This window comes from Panulirus ornatus, chromosome 12 (assembly GCF_036320965.1).
Source record: "Panulirus ornatus isolate Po-2019 chromosome 12, ASM3632096v1, whole genome shotgun sequence".
NCBI classification, from domain to species: Eukaryota; Metazoa; Arthropoda; class Malacostraca; order Decapoda; family Palinuridae; genus Panulirus; species Panulirus ornatus.
Window position 1 is genome coordinate 58,240,449 of NC_092235.1, and position 22,192 is coordinate 58,262,640.

Below are 22,192 nucleotides of genomic sequence, written 5' to 3' on the forward strand. Positions count from 1 at the left end.
GAAAGTGAACAAGTATGAAAAAACATAATGAAAGCAGCTTTGGTATGAATTTATTGGACATGATTTAGCTTATTGTTGACGATGTTCTCTCTGATTTAATTGATTAGTTCATAAACCCAGATAAGCTATGTTTATTTCCCAAATACTGAATTTGAAGAAAAAAAAAATTTACCTATCTCTCCTTGCATGTGTGAAGTAACATTGTTCCTCTTCTCCCAGCAGCACCACCGAAGAAGCTGCAACACTCGCAGTCTCCATCATCCCTATCACCACCACCACCACCTCCACCAGGTGGGCCTGGGCGGTCCAAGCTCCTGACTAATGGTCAGTTACTGATAGTATAGCATTGATCCTATCCACAACTGATAGTGTAGCATTGATCCTATCCACCCCATTTTTTTGTTTAGGAATGTAGAAAATATAGAAAATCTTAAAATTTTTCATCATAGATAGGCAACCTTTATTGAACTGACCAAACACTCAGCAAGTTTAAGAGCACTGCAGGTAGAATATCAAAATCCATGATCTTTGAGACTAACAATATTTGAATATTGTGTTCTTATGGATTTTATGAATATGGGCCACATATTGTGGTATAAATATAATGAAACCTTAACAGAATTTTTTTTTTGTCAAATGCAGGTTCTAAATAATAAATGATTGTAATATGTGTAAATGTATAATTCAATGTTGATAGAGATGCCTTGTGGAAGGTTTTAAGAATAGATGGTGTGACAGGAAATCTACTTGGAGCAAAGTTTTTGTCAAGGGTTTAAGGAATGTGTACAGGTAGGGAGAGAGGAGAGTGAATGGATCCAAGTAAAGGTTGTTTCATGTAACCATTATTGTTCAGTTTCTTTATAGATGGGGTAGTGAGGGAGATGAGTGCAAAAGTCTTGGAGAGAGGAGTGAGGATGAGAGGGCCTAGAAGATAGGCAGTGGTTTGCTGATGATACAGCACTGTTGGCAAACTCAAGTGAGAGACTGCAGAAGTTGGTGAATGAGTTTGGGAGAGTATGTGAAAACAGAAAGTTGACAGTAAATATGAATAAAAGTGAAGTTATTAGGTTTACCAGGAGGGTTGAGGGACAAGTCAGTTGGGGTGTGAGTTCAGTGAAGTAAAATGGAGGAAGTGAAGTGTTTTAGGCACTTAGGAGTGAACATGGCAATCAGTGGAACCATGGAAATGGAAGTGTCATGGAGGGGGAGGGGGTCGAAGTTTCTGGAAGTGCTAAAGAAAATGGGGAAAGAGAGAGCATTATTTAGGAGGGCAAAAATGGGTATGTTTGAAGGAATAGTTGTCCCAACAATATTATATGGATGTAAGGCATGGGCTGTAGCTAAGGCTGTGCGGAGGAAGATAGATTTATAGGATATGAAATGTTTAAGGACAATGTGTAGTGTGAGGTGGATTGATCGAATAAGTCATGAAAATTAAGAGATGTTTGATATCAAAACAGAAAGAGTGTGGATGAGAGAGCTGAAGAGGGTCTGCTAAAGTGGTTTGGATATCTGGAGAGAATGAGTGAGGAAAGGTTGACAAAAAGGATGTATGCTTCAGAAATGGAGGGAACAAGGATAATGGAGAGACCAAATTGGAGATGGAAAGATGGAGTGAAAAAGATTTTGAGTGATTGTGGCCTGAACATGCAGGAAGGTGAAAGGCATTCACAGGAGAGAGTGAATTGGAAAGATGTGGTATACTGTGGTCAGTGTGCTGAACCAGGGAATGTGAAGCATCATGGTAAACCATGGAAAGGTCTGTGGGGCTTGGATGTGGATAGGGACCTATGGTATCAGTGCATTACACATTACAGCTAAAGAATGGATGTGAGTGGATGTGGCATTTCAGATATGAAAAAAAAATGATAATACATTTTATATAAAATGAACATTCACTGAAATCATTGCAAAACATTTACCTAAACTCCTTCCTTGTTTGAACTCAAAACAGTTCATGTTACCAATGCCATATGACTCACTCGTGTGACACACTGATGCATCATTACTTAATTTTGCAAGATTTCCTCTTTCTTCATAATGGTAAGTGAGGTATGCTTCCTGTTTAAGGCTTTACACCCAGCACCATCACTTGGATGCACTATTAGGGGAAGATTTATGAAAGTATCTTGCATAACTGAGATACGAACAGCTTCATTGCCATCTGTTCTGACCACAAGACATGAATGATGAAATTAGAATTGGCATTATTGAAAATTCATGCTCCGAGTTGGTAGTAATCTTGAATGCAATGGACCATGAATTTTGTGATTTTATGGATTTCAGAAGACCAGGCATTTGATATTCCACCTGTTTTGCTGTCATGATTTTCACTTGGAAATGGTAGGGATTTTACTCTGAATATATATAAAAAAGCCGCTTGCTGGCTGATATTTTAAAGTACAAACAGGCCTCTTCTTATAGTTGCTTGGCCTTAGTGGTTTTATCTTGCATATTAAGGATTTCACAGGGCTGTTAAGGGAAGACTGTGCAGTGCTAGTTTTAACAATTCTTTCTTCAAGGTTGATTCTTTTGAAACAAAGTTTTATGCTTATTTCAGTATGTTGTCTTCTGTGGTTGATTTTTTTTTCTTAATTTGATATCAAATCAGATACATTATCAAAAGCATTATTTCACTTAATATTTTTCTAACACACTAATGCTAGTACAGAAAGTACTAATATCAAAAGTGTTTATTTAATAGCCACATAGCATTTTTTTGTGTGTGTATTTATTATTAACTTTGTGGGTCTGGATGGTATAAGGTTCAAGAATTTTTTAATCACAGGAGATTCTGTCAATATTAAGAATGATTTTGTCAGTGAATTTCCCTGTTACATAAATATGCATTCTTGAAATCATGATGCCTTATAAATATAAAACCACAGACCGTCAGAACTTGCATGATAAAAATTAGTCATCTTGTTTTTTGCAATGTGTAAAGAGCTATCATTTTTAATGTTTTAGGGGAAAGTAAATGTAGTAAGAGTTTCTGTTGCCTTCAGGTGTTTGATTATCATTTTTATATTTTTTTCTTTTCCTTTTGTTCCAATTGATACTGTAGTTAACAACTATTAGTAGTGAAGTAGATTTGTAATAGTTCCATTGTAAGTAAAGTTATAAATGTAATCACAGAGAAATGTCACTTTAGAAAGTTGTACAGATTGGTTTATGGAAGTCAGGTAAATGACCCTGATAATTTTGAGCTATCTTCATCTTCCTGTCCTATTCCATAAGTTATGTGCTTAATATAGCCCTGCATCCTGGTATTGTAGGAACCTTCACATCGTACTTCAAAGGAGGGGGAGATCCTGGTCTTCCGCCTGAGCGATCCTCCCCCTCTCGCTCAGTGTCTCCTCGACGGAACACCCACGTGACATATGCTCACACCCTTAGTCCCCTCTATGCCTCATCCTCCCCTGTGGGTGTGAATCATGGGACGCTCACACCTTCACAAGCTTCCATATACTCTCCTGTGGGTATCTGTGGGAGAGAAACCTCCTTTGGCACACCACCTATGCCTTCCCACTTGACACCCTCACCTGCTCCTCCAAAGAGTAAGTTCAGCCTTTCAACCAATTTGTACATTTCTCATGGGATATGAAGTTTATCACATTGGATTAACTCAAAAACCATTAACTGTGAATACTGTAATTCAGCAGGATGTAACATCTTCAGAGAACTCAGAAACGAGTCAGTCTCGCTTGCTTCTGGGGTGTTAAGGGAATCCTATCCAGTAACCCACATGTTAACAGTTAATACAAGATTGCTTTTTAATATTTTTTGAAGAGCCTCAGCCTGCGCTTAATTACAAAAGCTTTGACATCCACTGTTAAGTTCACTAATTTATCAGCTGTTACTTGCTTTGCTGGTTTTATTTTGACACTACATTTAACTGGCAGAAAACAGAATCCATATGATCACGGTATCTAGGCTGTTATAACATACTGAGAACTTGGCTTGTAACTCTTAAGATGCCATGAGCTATTACTAGGCACTGGAGCAATGAAAAAATTCCAGTGCTAACTTGCTATGCTGTTGGGTGCTACAGGTGTGGGTGGGACACCAGCGAGTGCTCGGCGACGGGGGGGTGTCAGTCCTCGTGGACCCCCCCTATCTCCTTGGTCCAGACGTGCTCCTCGTCCTAACACCGTCAACGTGGACTCCTCTCACCACCTAACAGGTACACAGAGTAACATCTGCCACATCTCACTGTCAGGGAGGGTTTGAAAAAAGTAGGTGTGTGGTTAACATGCAGAGGCTTAACCATTTTCATGAAAATGAATGATGAGTGATCTCTTCCATATATCTTAAAGTTTACCCTTTAAATTTTCAGTATGATGAAGGACAGTGTTGTTATAGCAAAATGTGACTATGTCTACAATATCTAATTCTTAGATAAGGCAAAAATATTCAGTTACTCTTAACTGTTGAGTAAGACCGAGCAGGTAAATTAGTATTACAAGCTCATGATTTGTTTGACAGAAGGTTTTATTTGAAAAACAGTATTTGCTAGAAATTGACAGATTATTACTACTTGTCGAGTGATTTTAATGGCCTCCTTGGAGAAACAGTCTGTACGTAATACTGTAATTTGATGTAGAATTGAGGTCTCTCACTTCATGATTAGTATTTGATTTCACCCAAAACATTTGACACAAACATTCTGAAATTAACTTAACATAAGCAGTTTCTCATAATTATATGTAATAGTACTTTGCTTATATCTAACAAGGTGATGGGAAATAGTAGTCTGAAGTATTAACTTAGATACAGCTCGTAAATATCAACTGAGTAGGTAAGTTAAACATCTCACTGAAGTCTTAAGAGAAACCTGATAAGGTTTGTTCTCTGAAGCTCTGGCATGAGTTGTCATTGGGTGATATGAGACATTTACAAATGCTCATCTAGCAGCAAGGAAATGAAGACTCCTCTGAAGTGAGAAGTTCTTTGGCGAGACTGTATTCCCAATTATACTGCTTCGCCAAAGGTGACTATTCACTTATGGTTTAACATCAAGCAGGTGGAGTCCAGTAACACCTAAATCTATCTATCTGTATATATATATATATCGTACATATATTTGCCATTTCCTGTGTTAGCAAGGTAGCATCAAGAACAGGTGACTAAGCCTTTCAAAGAAAAATCCTCTCTTAGCCCTCCTATTTGTTTTTTCTTATGGAGAAATAAAACTTGAGAGGAGGATTTCCAGCCCCCCACTCCCACCCCTTTTAGTTGCCTTCTACGACACACAGTGAATACAAGGGAAGTGTTCTTTCTCCCTTGTCATATATAAGGAGAGTAATGTGGCAGTTGAGGGAATAATTGGTGTACATGGGGTGTTCAGCGTTGTAAATGGAAATGGTGAAGAGCTTGTAGATTTATGTGCTGAAAAAGGACTGGTGACTGGGAATACCTGATTTAAAAAGAGAGATATACACAAGTATACGTCTGTAAGTAGGAGAGATGCCCAGAGAGCGTTATTAAATTATGTGTTAATTGATAGGCGCATGAAAGAGAGACTTTTGGATGTTAATGTGCTTAGAGGTGTAACTGGAGGGATGTTTGATCATTATCTTGTGAAGGCAAAAGTGAAGATTTGTAGAGGTTTTCAGAAAACAAGAGAGAATGTTGGGGTGAAGAGAGTAGTGAGAGTAAGTGAGCTTGGGAAAGAGACTTTTGTGGGGAAGTACCAGGAGAGACTGAGTACAGAATGGAGGAAGGTGAGAACAAAGGACGTAAGGGAAGTGGGGGAGGAATGGGATGTATTTAGGGAAGCAGTGATGGCTTGCACAAAAGATGCTTGTGGCATGAGAAGCGTGGGAGATGGGCAGATTAGAAAGGGTAGTGAGTGGTGGGATGAAGAAGTAAGATTATTAGTGAAAGAGAAGAGAGAGGCATTTGGACAATTTTTTGCAGGGAAATAATGCAAATGAGTGGGAGATGTATAAAAGAAAGAGGCAGGAGGTCAAGAGAAAGGTGCAAGAGGTGAAAAAGAGGGCAAATGAGAGTTTGGGTGAGAGAGTATCATTGAATTTTACGGAGAATAAAGAGATGTTTTGGGAGGAGGTGAAGGGGGCTAATGGGGAGGTGATAACTGGTAGTGGTGATGTGAGAAGGAGATGGAGTGAGTATTTTGAAGGTTTGTTGAATGTGTTTGATGATACAGTGGCAGATATAGGGTGTTTTGGTCAAGGTGGTGTGTAGAGTGAGAGGGTTAGGGAAAATGATTTGGTAAACAGAGAAGAGGTAGTAAAAGCTTTGTGGAATATGAAAGCCAGCAAGGCAGCGGGTTTGGATGGTATTGCAGTGGAATTTATGAAAAAAACGGGGTGACTGTATTGTTGACTGGTTGGTAAGATTATTTAATGTATGTATGACTCATGGTGAGGTGCCTGAGGATTGGCGGAATGCTTGCATAGTGCCATTGTACAAAGGCAAAGGGGATAAAAGTGAGTGCTCAAATTACAGAGGTGTAAGTTTGTTGAGTATTCCGGGGAAATTATATGGGAGGGTATTGATTGAGAGGGTGAAGGCATGTACAGAGCATCAGATTGGGGAAGAGCAGTGTGGTTTCAGAAGTGGTAGAGGATGTGTGGATCAGGTGTTTGCTTTGAAGAATGTATGTGAGAAATACTTAGAAAAGCAAATGGATTTGTATGTAGCATTTATGGATCTAGAGAAGGCATATGATAGAGTTGATAGAGATGCTCTGTGGAAGTTATTAAGAATATATGGTGTGGGAGGCAAGTTGTTAGAAGCGGTGAAAAGTTTTTATCAAGGATGTAAGGCATGTGTACGTGTAGGAAGAGAGGAAAGTGATTGGTTCTCAGTGAATGTTGGTTTGCAGCATGGGTGCGTGATGTCTCCATGGTTGTTTAATTTGTTTATGGATGGGGTGGTTAGGGAGGTGAATGCAAGAGTTTTGGAAAGAGGGGCAAGTATGCAGTCTATTGTGGATGAGAGAGCTTGGGAAGTGAGTCAGTTGTTGTTCGCTGATGATACAGCGCTGGTGGGTGATTCGTGTGAGAAACTGCAGAAGCTGGTGACTGAGTTTGGTAAGGTGTGTGAAGGAAGAAAGCTGAGAGTAAATGTGAAGAAGAGCAAGATTATTAGGTACAGTAGGGTTGAGGGACAAGTCAGTTGGAAGGTTTGTTTGAGTGGAGAAAAACCGGAGGAAGTGAAGTGTTTTAGGTATCTGGGAGTGGATTTGGCATCGGATGGAACCATGTAAGTGGAAGTGAATCATAGGGTGGGGAGGGAGTGAAAGTTCTGGGAGCATTGAAGAATATGTGGAAGTCGAGAACGTTATCTTGGAAAGCAAAAATGGGTATGTTTGAAGGAACAGTGGTTCCAACAATGATATATGGTTGCGAGGTGTGGGCTATATATATATATATATGTATATTTCAGGTTTGTTGGAATAAAATAGTGAACATAGTAAGAAAAGTTTCCCCAATTACCAATACCTTTTGAAAGCAAAGCTAGTGGATATTCAGTTGAGAGTCTCATTATCACCTCATAGTTGTAATATCAGCTGAACTGATTTAAAGAATTTAAGACATAGGAAAAATGGATTTTAGAAATGTATAACTTGAATGCACAGATGTTATTTATCTCTATTTTATGTTCAGTTTAGCTGATATCATCACTAGATGTCTAACTAAGGCAAGATGCACACAAAGCGTTGACTAACAGCCACAACTTCTTTCTTGCCATATAGCTCTCTTCACCTCGGCGGACAAGAAGAGCTCCAAAAATATCAGTCTTGCTCGCAGGATAAAATCCCTTTGGAGTATAGGTACCAATATGATGCATGGATCTTGCATGGTGCTTTTAAGTAGTTTTATTTAGTAGAACTAGAGGTAATAAGAATTTTAGCACTTCAGAGCATGCTTCTAAGCCTTTATTTATGTTTCAGTACAAAAAGTCTATGGATAACATTGCTACTACTATAATTCCTCATGCTAATTAAATTCAGTATTTGCACTGATAATATGTTCATGTGAAATAGAAATTATGCTTATTTTGTACATTTTTTGCTCAGTAGGAATTACCTTATTTCATTGGATTTTGCATTGTTTTTGTAAGCTTTACGTTTATCTGCCTCAAAAGGTAGTACTTTGTGCGGTCTATCATATTATTCATCCTGTACTATGAAGCCCTGACATCTTGTAATATGAAGAAATCACTTCAACTGAGACATCAGTTTTCCATACATCAAAAGCATTCTATCATTTGAACATCTTTCCCTTTACATTACTACAGTTGTTTTATTCACTGAAAAAAAAAGCTTGCACTGCTTATCTTAAGCACTGACTCCTCAGATTGACTCAATCTATATCACTCATGAGTAATATCATCTAATGCATGTAAATAATGCAAATGCAAAAATCTACAGATATAATTTCCAATTTACATAGAGCTATTCTTTAGATAATGCACTTTGTATTCTTCAGATCTGATGGAAAAATTAAGTAACTTTATTATTTTCTTATTGACATGAGACTCATAGTTTACCATAATTTTTGTCCCACACTTGAATTTATAAAGTACTCCCCTATCTTTGTTTATTTCTTAAACATAAAGGTTATGTTTGCACAGATATATATACTGTAGTAACTACTTGAAAAGTGAATATCTGATTATATTATTAGCCTGTTAGAGAATATTGATATTTACATTTGTTATAAGTCTTTTTTGATTTATACAATACACAGTATTCCTTTTAAAACTTAGTGTTCACCATGGTGAGACATCCAGATTGAATACATTTTTAGTAAAGGTTCATCACATGTTGACATTAATATGCACAAGTTAAGGTGTACCAAATGATACTGTAAATATTTGGCACATAATTTGAATTGAAACAATATTTTGTCAAGAAAAATATTGATGAAATAAAAATTGCACCAAGTAATTAACTAATTCACCATGTACATCATAATGTATCTTGCTGTGGTTGTTCCATACTTAAGGGTATGAACATTTGGGATATCATGCTTGTCTCTGCCTTGCAAGAAAATTTGTTTTTGTGATACTTTTATAACAACTGTGTCCTTTCCCTGATTATCTAATACTTCATTGTTTAAAATGCAACAAGAATGCAATTACAAACTTATAAAAGTGTGATTCATGTGTTAGTAAGGAAGCGAGTAACCAGGTGATTGCAATTCAAGAGGCAGCAATTCATCACACATTATTAACAATACCAAATGCCAAATTTAGATTTAAGCATTTATAAAAGTTGACCACCACAACATGTTTTGGAAGTCCAAATGACATCTTATTATGCCTTATTCCTGTTTGTTTGAGCAGAAACTCATTAGAAAATGGATCATGAAACTTAATATACAAGTTCATGTTGACACTATAGTCATACTAGACTTGGTTCTCGCAAAAAGCATGCTTGTGTATTTCACTGCTATTGGATGAGTTTGGACTTGCACAGCCCATGCATCCCTGCTTCATTTCATACCATAAGAAATAGGGCATTAAAGGATAACCATGTTTTATTTCATTTCAATTAGGGATAGGTTTGAAAGGTAAAAGTCAGGTATTGATTGATGAATACCAGTACCTGTTGAGTACCATACAATTCATCTCTGGGACTTTTGACATCATTTGAGAACCTTCATTGTAATTGGTAATTTGTATCTAGGTGGAAAAATCAGTTATAGGTACAAACTAACATAAAATAACAGCATTCTATATTATAGATTTAACATATTTAGACTGTCAGCCTGGAAACTAACATCTGCTTATGGTTTTTCCCATCATGTGGCATGTATCACTCTGAGCAGGAGGAGATTTTGTGTTTTAAGAGCTCCTTATTAGAGACTAGCCATCTCTGAGTATATTATATATCTATCTGTCTATATCTCTGACACCTGTTCCAATTGGAACTCTCTCAAAGGGATGGCCACGGCAACAGAGTCTCCATAACTAAAGAACTCCATTGGTGCTCCTTAGCCTTTAGTGCCTTTACTACCTAGCCACTGGCAGAGGGCAAGTCTAGTGCAGTGTATGCAGAAGTTCCTACTTGACTAATGTTCCTAATGACTATTTCTATCAAATGTTCCAATCAACTACTACCTGTTACTACATAATGCTCCTGCATAAATATTCCTTCTTACCACTTCAATCTACTGCTTCTGCCATTTTGTCAAAAGGCTGGGTTAGCACACAGTGAGTGCTCACTGCAGGAAAACCTAGAGTTAAGAAGAATGAGTTGCGTGAGTTAAGTGTTGTCAGGTGAAACATATGACAAGTAGAGATTGTATGTATGAATACTAATAGTCCACAGAAAGAAAAGATAGCTACCTGGGTCAGAGGAGTGCAACTTGACAACCACTAAGTGCTGGCTCACTAAGCAGATGTCACTAACCCTCCTAACACCCAGGCGGGTAGTACTGGAAAATACCTCCTTGGTCGTTGGCTGCCTACCAACTACTACCTAGCAAACCACCTTTGTTATTTTCTGGAACTTAACCCAGCTCCTTGATATGGGATTAAATTGTGATAATTGTAACCCGATGCTTTTTGTTTAATATTTATTTTAAAAGCTTTGAAATAATGAAATGCACTATATATTATATTCTTATACAATATTAAATAATGGGTTATACATAGATTAGGCATCATCTTTGACTACAACAGCCTGAAATTACTTGCTTGCAAGGTACCTGAAATAAGGAAATTGACTGTAGCAGACAGTGATAGCAAACTAATTACTTATCTAAAACTGCAGAGAGGTAGGACAGGCATTTTTTGACTACTGATTTTTTTCTTAAGATTGTTAATTGGAATTTTTTCTAATAAAAAATCTAAACAAGAGTCTGCAGTCTGTTAGCATTTACTGTACTTAAAATCATATTTTAACATTTTTGTTGAATAAATTTTCTGCAGCTAACTTCATCTCTCAAGCACTGTGATTTTTTTTTTTTTTTTTTCAACTAATGTACTAAACTTAATTGTTTTGTTTGAAACCAGTCCAGTTTTATTACTTAAAAATAGTAGCCTTAATAAAAAAGATTGGTGTTATGAAAGAGTAATATTCGCTTATTTTCTGTATAAACTCAATAATTACAATAGTGGCATTATAAAGAAAAATGGGATGGCATGTTTGTCAATTGTTTTACTGTTCATTTCTTGCTCATTTTAATACAGTATTACTGTATGTCACTGCTTTTGTACACATTTAGTTTACATTGCAGTTAATCTTATTGAAAATATTTGCCTTACTGTTCAGATGATGAATGTGATGGAGACACAGAGGCAACAAGTGGAGGAAGTGGTGATGCAGCAGAGGCCAAGGATGGTGAGGATCTCTACATGCGCCTTGGCCTTCTCCTGGGTGAAGGAGCTGCTCCACCAACATCTGCCTCCAGACCTCCCAGAGCTGCTTCATCTCATACCTCCTTTAGCTCACTTTCAGCATCATCAGAAGTGAACACAACAGCCTCCAATAACACCAGTCCAGTTTCAACATTAAATGGTTTGTATTATTTAGTCATCTATCATCATTCATAGGGTTTGGATACAGCCATAAGAGCAAACAACACAGTTTGCACTTCATATGTATTCCTCTTAATTTGAAATAACAGTTATGTGCTGGCCCAAAAATTGGTCACTTAACTGCATAATTTTAGTGAGAGCATCCTTTAACTGCACACATTTCACTGAAACTTACCTAAACTAACATTTCATTTTCCAATAGGTTCCTCAGAAGCTGAGCTGCGGCTGCCAGGTGGTAGGGATCCATCAGTAGAGAGCATGAACTCCTTTGTATCTCACGGAGCTGTGTCATCCAATGCCTCTGCTTCCCCCACTACCACACCACGCAGACACTCAGTTACCAGTATGTATTAATAATGCTTCTCTCTTTCTTGATATCAGCATGTATATGTTCATTTCATTATTCATTTGTAGATGCTTATATAACTGTAGTGTGCACCTGTAAGGAGGTTGAATCAAAGTTACTGAAAAATTTGCCATTTTACATACATTTGTATAAAAAAGATTAATCATGTAAATCATGTGACTATTTTTGTATAATCATATCCTTAAAATACATAATAAAAAGGATTTTTCTATTTAAAAACATTTAAAGATTTCTGAAGTGAGGACTTCAGATATGGCATTATTTGGCAGACTTCAAAGTAATACTTAATTGACCTCCTTACATGTTATTGCTTGAATAGAGCTTTATATGTTGCATGACAAAATCTGTGATGCTAAATTTTCTGATGCATATTCCTAGTATACATTTGAAGAAATTACAAGAATGAAAAATGTATATGCAGAATTAAAACTTAATCATGCCCATTTTTTACTATAGCTATACATGAAGAAATATTATTTAAAACTATCTCAAAGTATACATACTTATGTAACTCGTGACCTTTTTATGGGGCTGAAGAAATATTATTTAAAACTAACTCAAAATATACATAGTTAGGTATGTAATTCAAGAGCCCCTTCTATGGGGCTCCTACAGCAAGCAGCATTGGGTTACAGTGGGCTCATTTGATGATGGAGAGGTCTTGAATACATAGTACTTCTTTCTGTTTGTGATACAACTTCTGTCAAAGGTAGCTTTTCACTCTCAGTGTTACCACTTGCAGTCAGAGACCAGGAACACTGATGCTCCACACTACAGATCACATTACACATTTTATGGTTTTTTGGCAAAGCTTGTCAGCAGTTTTGATACAAAATATTGATTAGTTATGTGTGAATTGAATGCAGAAGTGGTTAATGTGGTAATTCTGGGTATAATTGAGGAGGTACTCATTGATGTGAATGAAAATGGTGAAGAGTTTATGGAGTTGTGCTGAAAATGGTTTTGTAATGGGGAATACCTGCTCTATGAAGAGGGACATACATAAGTACATATGGGTGAGTGGGGCTGACAGTGGCAGGAATTTTTATGTACTAAATGATAGGCATGTAAATGAATCTTGGATGTGAATGTACTGAGGAGCAGCTGGTGGGATGTCTGATCAACTTGGTTAAGGTGAGGGTGAAGGTTTATTGAGGTGTTAGGGAACGAAATTAAAAGATGTTATGGGTGTAAGGAATGTAGTAAAAGTGATTGAACTTGGAGTTGAGGCTTGTGTGAAGAGAAACCTAGAAATATTGAGTGTAGACTGGTGAAAGGCAGTAGTAAATGTAGGTTGGAGAGTGAGCAAAGAAAAGGAGGTGTGTGGTATGCAGAAGGTGGGATATGAGATTATGAAAATGTGTAGTGAGCAGTGGGATGAGGAAGTAAAGTTGCTGGTTAAAGAGAAAAGAAAGAATTATGAGTGTTACTTGAGGGAAGGAGTGAGAGGGATTGAGAGATATGCAAAAGAAGGCAGAAAGAAGTCTAGAGGAAGATTCAGGGGCTGTAAAAGAGGGCAAATTAGAGGTGAGGTACATGAGTAACAACAGTAAGAAAATGTTTCGGATGGAGGTTAGTAGTAGTATGATTAAAACTAGACAGTATATGGGAGCACCACTGAAGAGTTCAGATAGGAAGTGGAAACAGGCAGTGATGAGGAGAACAGATGCAGCGAGTATTTTGAAGTACTGTTGAACATATTCGATGACAGGGAGGCAAATGATGAGCGTTTTGAATATGGAGGTATTTAAGGTGAGAGAGTCATGGCGAATGGTATGAAGAATGGAGAAGAGGTGTTAAGATGAAGTGTGGCAAAGTGGGTGAGTAGATGGGATTGCATATGAAATTTTTAAGAACATGGGAGACTGTTGTTGATTGGTTAGTTAGGGTTTTCACTGTATGTATTGCTCATGATGAGGTGCTGGAGGATTGGCAGAATGCATTTATAGTGCAGCTGCACAAAGGCAATGGGCACAAAGACAAATTTTTGAATTTTAGGGCTAAAAGATTATTGAATGTACATGGTATGTTGCATGCTGGTATGGTGATTGAGAGGATGGTGATGTACACAGCATCAGACTAGGAGGAATACTATAAGAGCATCAGACTGGGGATAATGTTGTTTATAGAGAGAATAATTGAGAAGTTTACAAAGAGGATTTATGTATCTGATGTGGAGGGAATGAGAAGGGGGAGACTGCAGTGGAGATGGAAGGATGTAGTGAAAAAGATTTTGAGTGAGCTGGACCTGAAAATGCAGGAGGGTGAAAGACATGCATGTGAAGTACTATTACTGAAAACCAGGTTATGTGAAGCAGCCAGGGGAACCATGGAAAGGTCACAGGGCCTGATTGTGGATATTGGTTTTAGTGTATTGCACATGACAGCTATAAAATGGATGTGAGTGAATGTGGGCCCCCCCCCTTTTTTTTTTCTTTTAATGTCAATACCTCGCTAATACTGGAAAATCTGAAGACAAGTATGAAAAAAAGTACATACATATATGTATTTAGGATATATGAGACAGCCTTTATTTGGGCATTCGTTTTGCCAAGATGTCTTAGGTAACGTTAAAAAAAAAAAAAAAAAAAAAAAAAGCATAGATACTACTTACCTCTTACTCCAGGAGTCTGTATTATCCTTATGAGGCTCCTGCAGCACTTAGTTAGCCTTTTTGACCATAGGCCATAAAGTTTTGTGATGTTATGAGTGCATCTGTGAGCAGCCAGTGCAAGGCAATTGACTAGTAAATGCTGTCTTCGTAATAAAAGTTGCATTTTGGGCATAAAGGGTCTTGGGATATGTTAAAATGATGTGTATAGCATTGTAATAATGGATGAAGTCCAAAGTGTAGGTAGGAGAGTATGACTTGCATTTGTCAGGGATGTGTGATGTCTGAGGGTGAGTCTGATCGGTTGGAGTTTTTAAGACCAAGTTGTAGGGTTGGCTGTGTAGTGCTTGTTGGGTTATTTCGGTGCATATGCATTTTGTCAGTGTTATTTTTGTTGGTGGTAAGGTATCTGTGAGCAAAGGTTACTGAAATGTAAAGTAGGAGTAAACTTATATTTCTACTTGGGGGTTGGTGGTTAGTTATAGAGCAGTTTGGGTGATAGGGGTCTTGTCCTGTTGCATAGAATTGAGTGTTGAGGTGAGATTGTATTGGGAGGTTCATTGTGAATGTGTTTGGTGTTTGTGGTTACAAGGCAGCCAGTTATTTTTCTGAGTGCACTATTTTGTGTGGTTTGCAGCTTTGTTATGTATGTATATACCAGTAAATAGTGCACTACTCAACTGTATTCCCATGAATGAACCTATGTTGATTTCTGTTGACATAGGTTTAGAACTGAACATAAGCATTGTCACATAAATGTGAACAGGAATTGCATGAATGTATTCATTGATAGTGTGTATGTGCTATATGAGTACGAGGGTTCACCATTGTGATACCATTGCTTGAAAATTAGATGTTTGCATTAAGGAAACAGGTCAGTCTTAGGTACTTGGTAGATTCGTGGATATAGTTGTTCAGATGTTACTCTGCACTGTTTGCTTTTAGTTAAAGTCCTTGTGATGCATTGCTTTTCATTGTGTAATTTCTCACTTTCAGTTTTCTTACAAATATCATAATAGGCAGCAATGAAAGGGATTTTAGATGTTTTTAATGCATTATTACCGGGACTTTCAGGATTGAATGATTTATTTACTTGTTTTAGAAAAAAATGTTTGCCAAGGATTAGATGGTATCATTGATGAAATATGAAGTTCTCATTCCATTCTATACTGAAAGGCTGAAATTAAAATGAATGCAGAAATGAAATTCATGTAGATATGCTCGGGCACTGCTTTTCCATGTACATTGGCATTGCTGTAGCTTTAATGCTTTCCTTTGTAATCCTTGCATATTAAACCTTCTCAAGTGTTCATACACACCAAAAAAAATCCACTCATATCAAGATTTTACATTTTCTCATATCTGACATTCTTTCCTCTGAGGTCTTTGGGAAGGTTATAAAAATTATATAGTTAAAGTATATCATGATATTCAAGAACTTTAAGTGATGTCATATTTTGTTGATCATAAACCCTTGTTATAAATTATATGTGACTTTAGATGTATTGTGTGGATACTATGTCTTGTACCATGTGGTTGTTATCTTGGTTTGTTGTGTGACTAACGTATGCATGTTGTGTTAGCATCACAGCCTGGCCAGGTGGAGGAGTTGAGCCTGTTTGGAAGGCGAAGATCCTCTGTCCGACGCTCAGCACGTAGTGCACATGTGAAAGGCCCGATAGACCCCAAAGGTAAGCTCAAGTTTGATGCAGTGATCATACTAATTTTTGAATTTGAGTTTAAGAAAATGAGGAAACTTAACAAGCACATAATGTTGTATGTGTTGGGGAAGGCTGTCTGTACTGAAAACAGGATGCTATATGCATAGTTTTCCTCCAACATTTTCCTTGTTGTGCATCTTTAGATGTTAGTGCCAGAAACTAAACAGCAGTATTAAGTGATAAAGCATTCTGCATGTTGGTTGGTTAAATACAGGTAAAAGAATCAACTGCTTTCACAGAGAATGACATCTGAAAAGAATGACAATGCCCTAGCAGATGAAGTAATCTAGGTTAAAAAGGGAAGGGTGATGGGTAGTTTGGAATCAGGAAAAGAAATGGGTGGTACTATATATAAGACTGTTAGGTATGAGCATGAGTTATAGATGAAGAAATGTTGGAGTGAAGATATGGTCCAACAAAATAATTGGTCAGCATTGATAAGAGACTGAAAGGAGGAATTTCTTCATTTTAACCATGGGTTTGTTGCTATGCATGAAAATGAGTAATCAGTCTCCTGTATACAATTATGTTCATACATCAGTTATTGAAGTAAAGCATTTTATAAACTTTAATTATTAATTTCCTACCTTAGCCCTTTATGATACTGTTTGATGTTATTCTTTTTTCTGCAGTGCGATTTGCCAGTTACCGAGGTGCACAGCTGAGCTTACGACCACTGTTCTTTGAAGTGCCTCAGCAAGACCCAGATCCCCTCTTTGTTGGCCGAGCATGGCTTTACAGAGAGATTGAAGCCCACCTTACTGCTGAGGCACCTACTAACCGGGGTGTTGTAATCACTGGCAGTGTAGGAGCAGGGAAGACTGCTGCTATTCTTCAGTTGGTTGAATACAGTTGCTTTGGCCGTAAGAGAGACGAGTCTGTCTACCAAGGTTAGCCTCTTGTAGTTGATAGAAAATCAGTTGATCATTTAGAGTTATGATATCAGACAGGAAACAGCTTCTTTGACTGGGTTCCAAAACATCTTTCAATTAATGAAAAGGCTTAATATGTAAATTCAAATGATATTTGAGTGTAAGAACTAAATGGATAGTCAGGTAGTTTCATTATGGCACTTATTTTTCACTGATATTAGCTGAAGTAGGGAAAGGGTATCTCTATGATTGTTGCTAGTGGTTGATATTATTAATGTTTAATCAGGTAATTCAACCTATCTTAAATATCTGGAAATCTTTAGTTGACATCATATACTTCTTTTTCAGATCCCTACAGCAAGAATGGTGGACCCTTGTATAACCGCATGAGCTTGGTGCCAGATGGTGTAAAGTCCTTATCATCCAGGGTTGTTGCCTATCACTTTTGCCAAGCTGAAAACTCTGTTACTTGTCTTGTTCCTGACTTTGTCCACTCTATTGCTGCTCAGCTGTGCCAAGCACCACAGCTTCATGCCTACCGTGACCTGTTGTTAGCTGAGCCTCAGACGCAAGGGCTGTTAGCACTGCCAGCATGTGTGAGTGACCCATCAACAGCACTGGTGAAAGGAATCTTAGAGCCACTACATAATCTTCGCCGTCTTGGTAAAGTGGGAGCAGAGCCACTCATAATAGTTGTGGACGGCATATGCGAGGCTGAATACCATCGTCCAGATCATGCAGATACACTAGCCTCATTCCTTGCTCGCTATGCTGTTAAGTTACCATCATTTATCAAATTGGTTATCAGTGTACGTACACAGTTGGCTGATCTGACACGGCTTCTGCCTTTTCACCGAATCTCACTTGACCCAGATCAGCGTGCTGATCCTGCTGCTGACCTTGCTGCCCGTGATCTCTGTGATTATGTGGGTTTTCGCTGTATGCATTCCCCTACTATAAGATCTAATATCACTGTCACACAGGGAAAAATAGAAGGAGGCTCCTCTCAGCACCGTTTTACCCAACATGTGGTTACACAGAGCAAGGGATCCATGCTTTACATCAAGCTCATTTTAGACTTGGTAGAGCGGGGTCATCTGGTCATGAAATCTGGTTCATTCAAAGTTCTTCCACAGTCTCTCAATGAAATTTTCCTCCTGTTATTCAATCTAAGATTTCCTAGTGTGAGAAGTTTTGAGAAGGTTCAACCTATTCTTAATGTAGTATTGGCTTCACTTAATCCTCTCACACTCCCAGAAATTTATCATTCTGTTAATGCTGGACTCCTTTACAAATTCCTGTCCTGGGATGAATTTCTTAATAGTTTTAAAGTGCTAAATTCCTTTTTGGTGAAAAGAATGGATGATACTTACATGCTGTTTCACCCAGCACTTCGTGAATGGTTAGCTAGACGTGCAGAAGGGGAATCTGCTAAGTTTGTGTGTGACACAAGAGCTGGTCATGCTAACTTAGCTCTTCGCATGTCTCGTCTTGAGTGGCCACTGGATCCTGAAGCCTCCCTAGAATTAGGCCACCACATATTGAAGGCACATGTTTACAAAAATATGGCACGTGCCCTTCCTCTATCTCCACGTGATTTGCAGGCTCTTTGGCTTGCACAGTCTTCACACAATGTCTCACAGGCTCTTGCATGCACAAGAAATCTCTACAGTCCAAATACTAAGGTAATATATTAAACTAAATGTCTGCACTTTGTAACTAAACCTTATATAGTGAATCACAAAATTTTATTAGAGTTGAGATGCAAGTTGAGTGGAAAAGCTATGATTTGTATACAGAGGGTGATGAGTAAATAGTATGTGTTAAAATGGAAAGTTTCTGGGTATTGTTTAATCATAAATACATAATAAGCATTTAGTTTATGTATCAGTAGATTTTATTTTATGGCAATATTACCCCTTTTCAGGTCTCAAGACTGTTGCTTCTTGCGGGTGCCTCACCAGACTATCCAAGTGAACATCTCCACAATTCCCCTATCTTGGGGGTGTGTGCTCATCAGGGCCACACAGAGATGGTGGCACTTCTCATTGAGTTTGGAGCAGATGTAAATCTTACCAATAGTGAAGGTGTAACAGCATTAGGACTGGCATCTGCTCAAGGTCATTGTGATGTGGTGAGGCTATTGGTCCAAGCTGGATCATCACTAACATCAAAAGATAGACAAAATCACACTCCTATGGTCCAAGCTGCTGCTGCAGGTCATCTCAATGTGGTGGGTTACCTACTGTCCTGTGATTGGCCTGGACCAAATGATCTACTAAGAAATCAGTCACATCAGGCTCTTGTTGCTGCTGCTGCAAATGGACACAGTAATGTATGTGAAAATTTTTAAATATATGTTGGTTCATTTATACAGTTTTGATCAAATATTAGTTTTGTGATTCTGTGTTACTGGTATTTGATTGAGTATGTTTTAATATGAAAAGTTTGTAGAGTAGTGAGTATGTTTTGATTTGAAAAGTTTTTAGTTTAGGAATTTTTTGCAAATGTAATGATATCCATTTTCCTACACTCTCTTGTAAGATGACTTATCAAAAAGGCAAAATAATTTTCAGGTTGTGGAGTTCCTTTTGGACATGGCAGAAGTAAGTGTAGATGGAGAAGACAATGTAACTGGGGAAACAGCCCTCACAGTTGCTGCTGGTGCAGGTCATACAGCAATGGTAGCAGCTTTACTCAGAGCTGGAGCAAGTATAACCAAAATAAACTCTCGAGGTGCTTCACCACTCACTTGTGCTGTGCGTAATGGTCATTATGAAGTAGCTAAACTGCTCCTAAGCCAAGGTGTTGCTGTAGAGAGTCCAGATGCCGCTGGCCGGACACCTCTAATGATAGCTGCAGCAGAAGGACACCTAGGCCTCATGGAACTACTTATTTCACGTGGTGCCTCTATAACTCGGACAGACAGAGAAGGTTTATCTCCACTGGGATGGGCCTGTTTACGTGGCCATGTTCATGCTGTTCAGTATCTAGCTGACTGTAATGCTGACTTAAACCATGCTGATAAGTCTGGTCGCACACCTCTAGATCTAGCTGCCTATCAGGGTGATCCTATTGTGGTGCAATTCTTGCTTGACAGAGGAGCATTAATAGAACATGTAGATATCAATGGTATGAGACCCCTCGACCGTGCCATCAGTGCCCGCAATGCCGCAGCCGTGCAGTGCTTCCTGCGACGCGGCGCTAAGCTGGGCCCTGCTACTTGGGCTATGGCCGCAGGCAAACCTAATATATTGTAAGTATTATGCTTTAATTTGCTCTATACATTATATGTAAGAAAGGAATTTAGGAATTAATGTTATTTACTGGTGAGCATGAAAGATTTCTGAGAATTTTGATGTGAAGTTGTGAATATGTCAGAGCTTTGTAACGTTACCATGGTTTTTAAAGAAAGTTCATCAATGGGGAATTATGTCAGCTGAACCAAAAGAAAACTGAATGAAAGGTTCACATAAGTTGTTTCTTACAAAGTTGTATTCAGGCAAGCGAAAGTGCAAAAAATCGTTTGACATGTTGCTGTTTAATGCTTTTTATTTAGGCATCCTAACTTGCAAAATTCTTTGGCATACATTTTGAATGTTGCTGTTGTTAGTGATACTGGCCAGTGTTATGTTCATGAACTAAAATGAGGGTTGGAGTGAGCGAGTATCTGTAGACTTTAGAAAAAAATAAGGAATAAAATAGGAAAAATAGGAATACTAGTGAAGGGGGCAAAAGGGGAAGTGATGAGAAGATGGAGTGAGTATTTTGAAGGACTGTTGAATGTATATGATAAAAGAGTGGCATGCGTAAAGTGTTTGGGTCAAGGAGGCGTGCAAAGTGAAAAAGTCATGGTGAGTAGTTTGGTGAAATGTGGCAAGATAGCTGGAGTGGATGGTACTGCTCTTAAATTTATTAAGAAAGGGGGTGACTGTGTTGTTGATTAGTATGTAAAGATTTTCAGTGTATGTATGGATCATGGTGAAGTGCCAGTGGATTGGTGTAATGTATGTATAGTGCCACTGTATAAAGGTGAGTGTTTAAACCATAAAGGCATAAGTTTGCTAAGTACATCTTTTAAGTTGTTTGGGAGGTTATTGATTGAGAGAGTGAAGGCATCTAAAAAGCATCAAATTTGGAAGAAGCAGTGTGGTTTCAGATGTGATTGAGGACGTATGGATCAAGTGTTATTTGTATGTGGCATTTATGGATCTGGAAAAAGCATATAACAGAGTTGATAGAGATGCCTTTTGGAAGGTCTTACAAACATACAGTGTTGGAGAAAGCTTTTAGAAGTAATGAGTTTTCATCAAGGGTGTAAAGCATGTGTATGAGTAGGAAGCGAGGAGAGTAAATGGTTCCAAGTGAAGTTTGGTGTGCAGCAGGGGTGTGTGATGTCACTATGGTTGTTCGGTTTGTTTATGGATGTGGTGATAAGGGAAGTAAATGCAAGAACCTTGGAGAGTGGGGCAAGTTGCAGTCTGTGGAGGGTGAGAGGGCCTGGGAAGCAAGTCAGTTGTTGTTTGCTGATGATGCGGCATTGTTAGCAAATCAAATGAGAAACTGCAGAATTTGGTGATGGAGTCTGGAAGATTATGTGAAAGGAGAAAGTTGAGAATAAATGTAAATAAAAGCAAGGTTATTAGGTTTAGCAGGGTTCATGGAAAGGTTAGTTAGGGTGTGAGTTTGAATGGAGAAAAACTGGAGAAAGTGTAGTATTTTAGATACTTGGGAGTGGACAAGGCAGCAGGAAGTGGAAGCAAGTCACTAGATGGGAGACAGGGCAAAGGTTCTTTGAGTGCTGAAGAATGTGGACATTATCTGAGTGGGCAAAAATGGGTATGTTTCAAGGAATATGAGTCCCAACAACATACTATGGGTGCAATGCTTGGGCTATAGATAGGGTTGTGTGGTGGAGAGTGGAGTAAGTAATGAAAGGGTAAGAGAGATGTGTTGTAATAAAAATAGTGTGCTTAAGAGACATAAAGAGGATTTGCTGAAATGGTTTGGACATGTGGAGAGAATGAGTGAGGAAATGTTGACCAAGAGGACATATGTATCAAAAGTGGAGGAAACAAGGAGAATGGAGAGAAAATTGAAGATG

The 22,192-nt window shown here is 38.2% G+C and overlaps 1 protein-coding gene across 1 annotated transcript in view; it reads left to right on the top strand.

The window, feature by feature from the left end:
- Positions 1-22,192, top strand: part of rols (rolling pebbles) — a 45,241-nt gene that overhangs the window by 18,400 nt on the left and 4,649 nt on the right. The window contains exons 3-13 of the mRNA XM_071668292.1: positions 197-324; positions 3,276-3,557; positions 4,052-4,183; positions 7,724-7,801; positions 11,252-11,497; positions 11,720-11,860; positions 16,079-16,186; positions 16,849-17,106; positions 17,437-18,773; positions 19,016-19,423; positions 19,665-20,344. Of these exons, the coding sequence (XP_071524393.1) occupies positions 197-324; positions 3,276-3,557; positions 4,052-4,183; positions 7,724-7,801; positions 11,252-11,497; positions 11,720-11,860; positions 16,079-16,186; positions 16,849-17,106; positions 17,437-18,773; positions 19,016-19,423; positions 19,665-20,344 (3,798 nt within the window). The remainder of the gene's footprint in view (positions 1-196; positions 325-3,275; positions 3,558-4,051; positions 4,184-7,723; positions 7,802-11,251; positions 11,498-11,719; positions 11,861-16,078; positions 16,187-16,848; positions 17,107-17,436; positions 18,774-19,015; positions 19,424-19,664; positions 20,345-22,192) is intronic.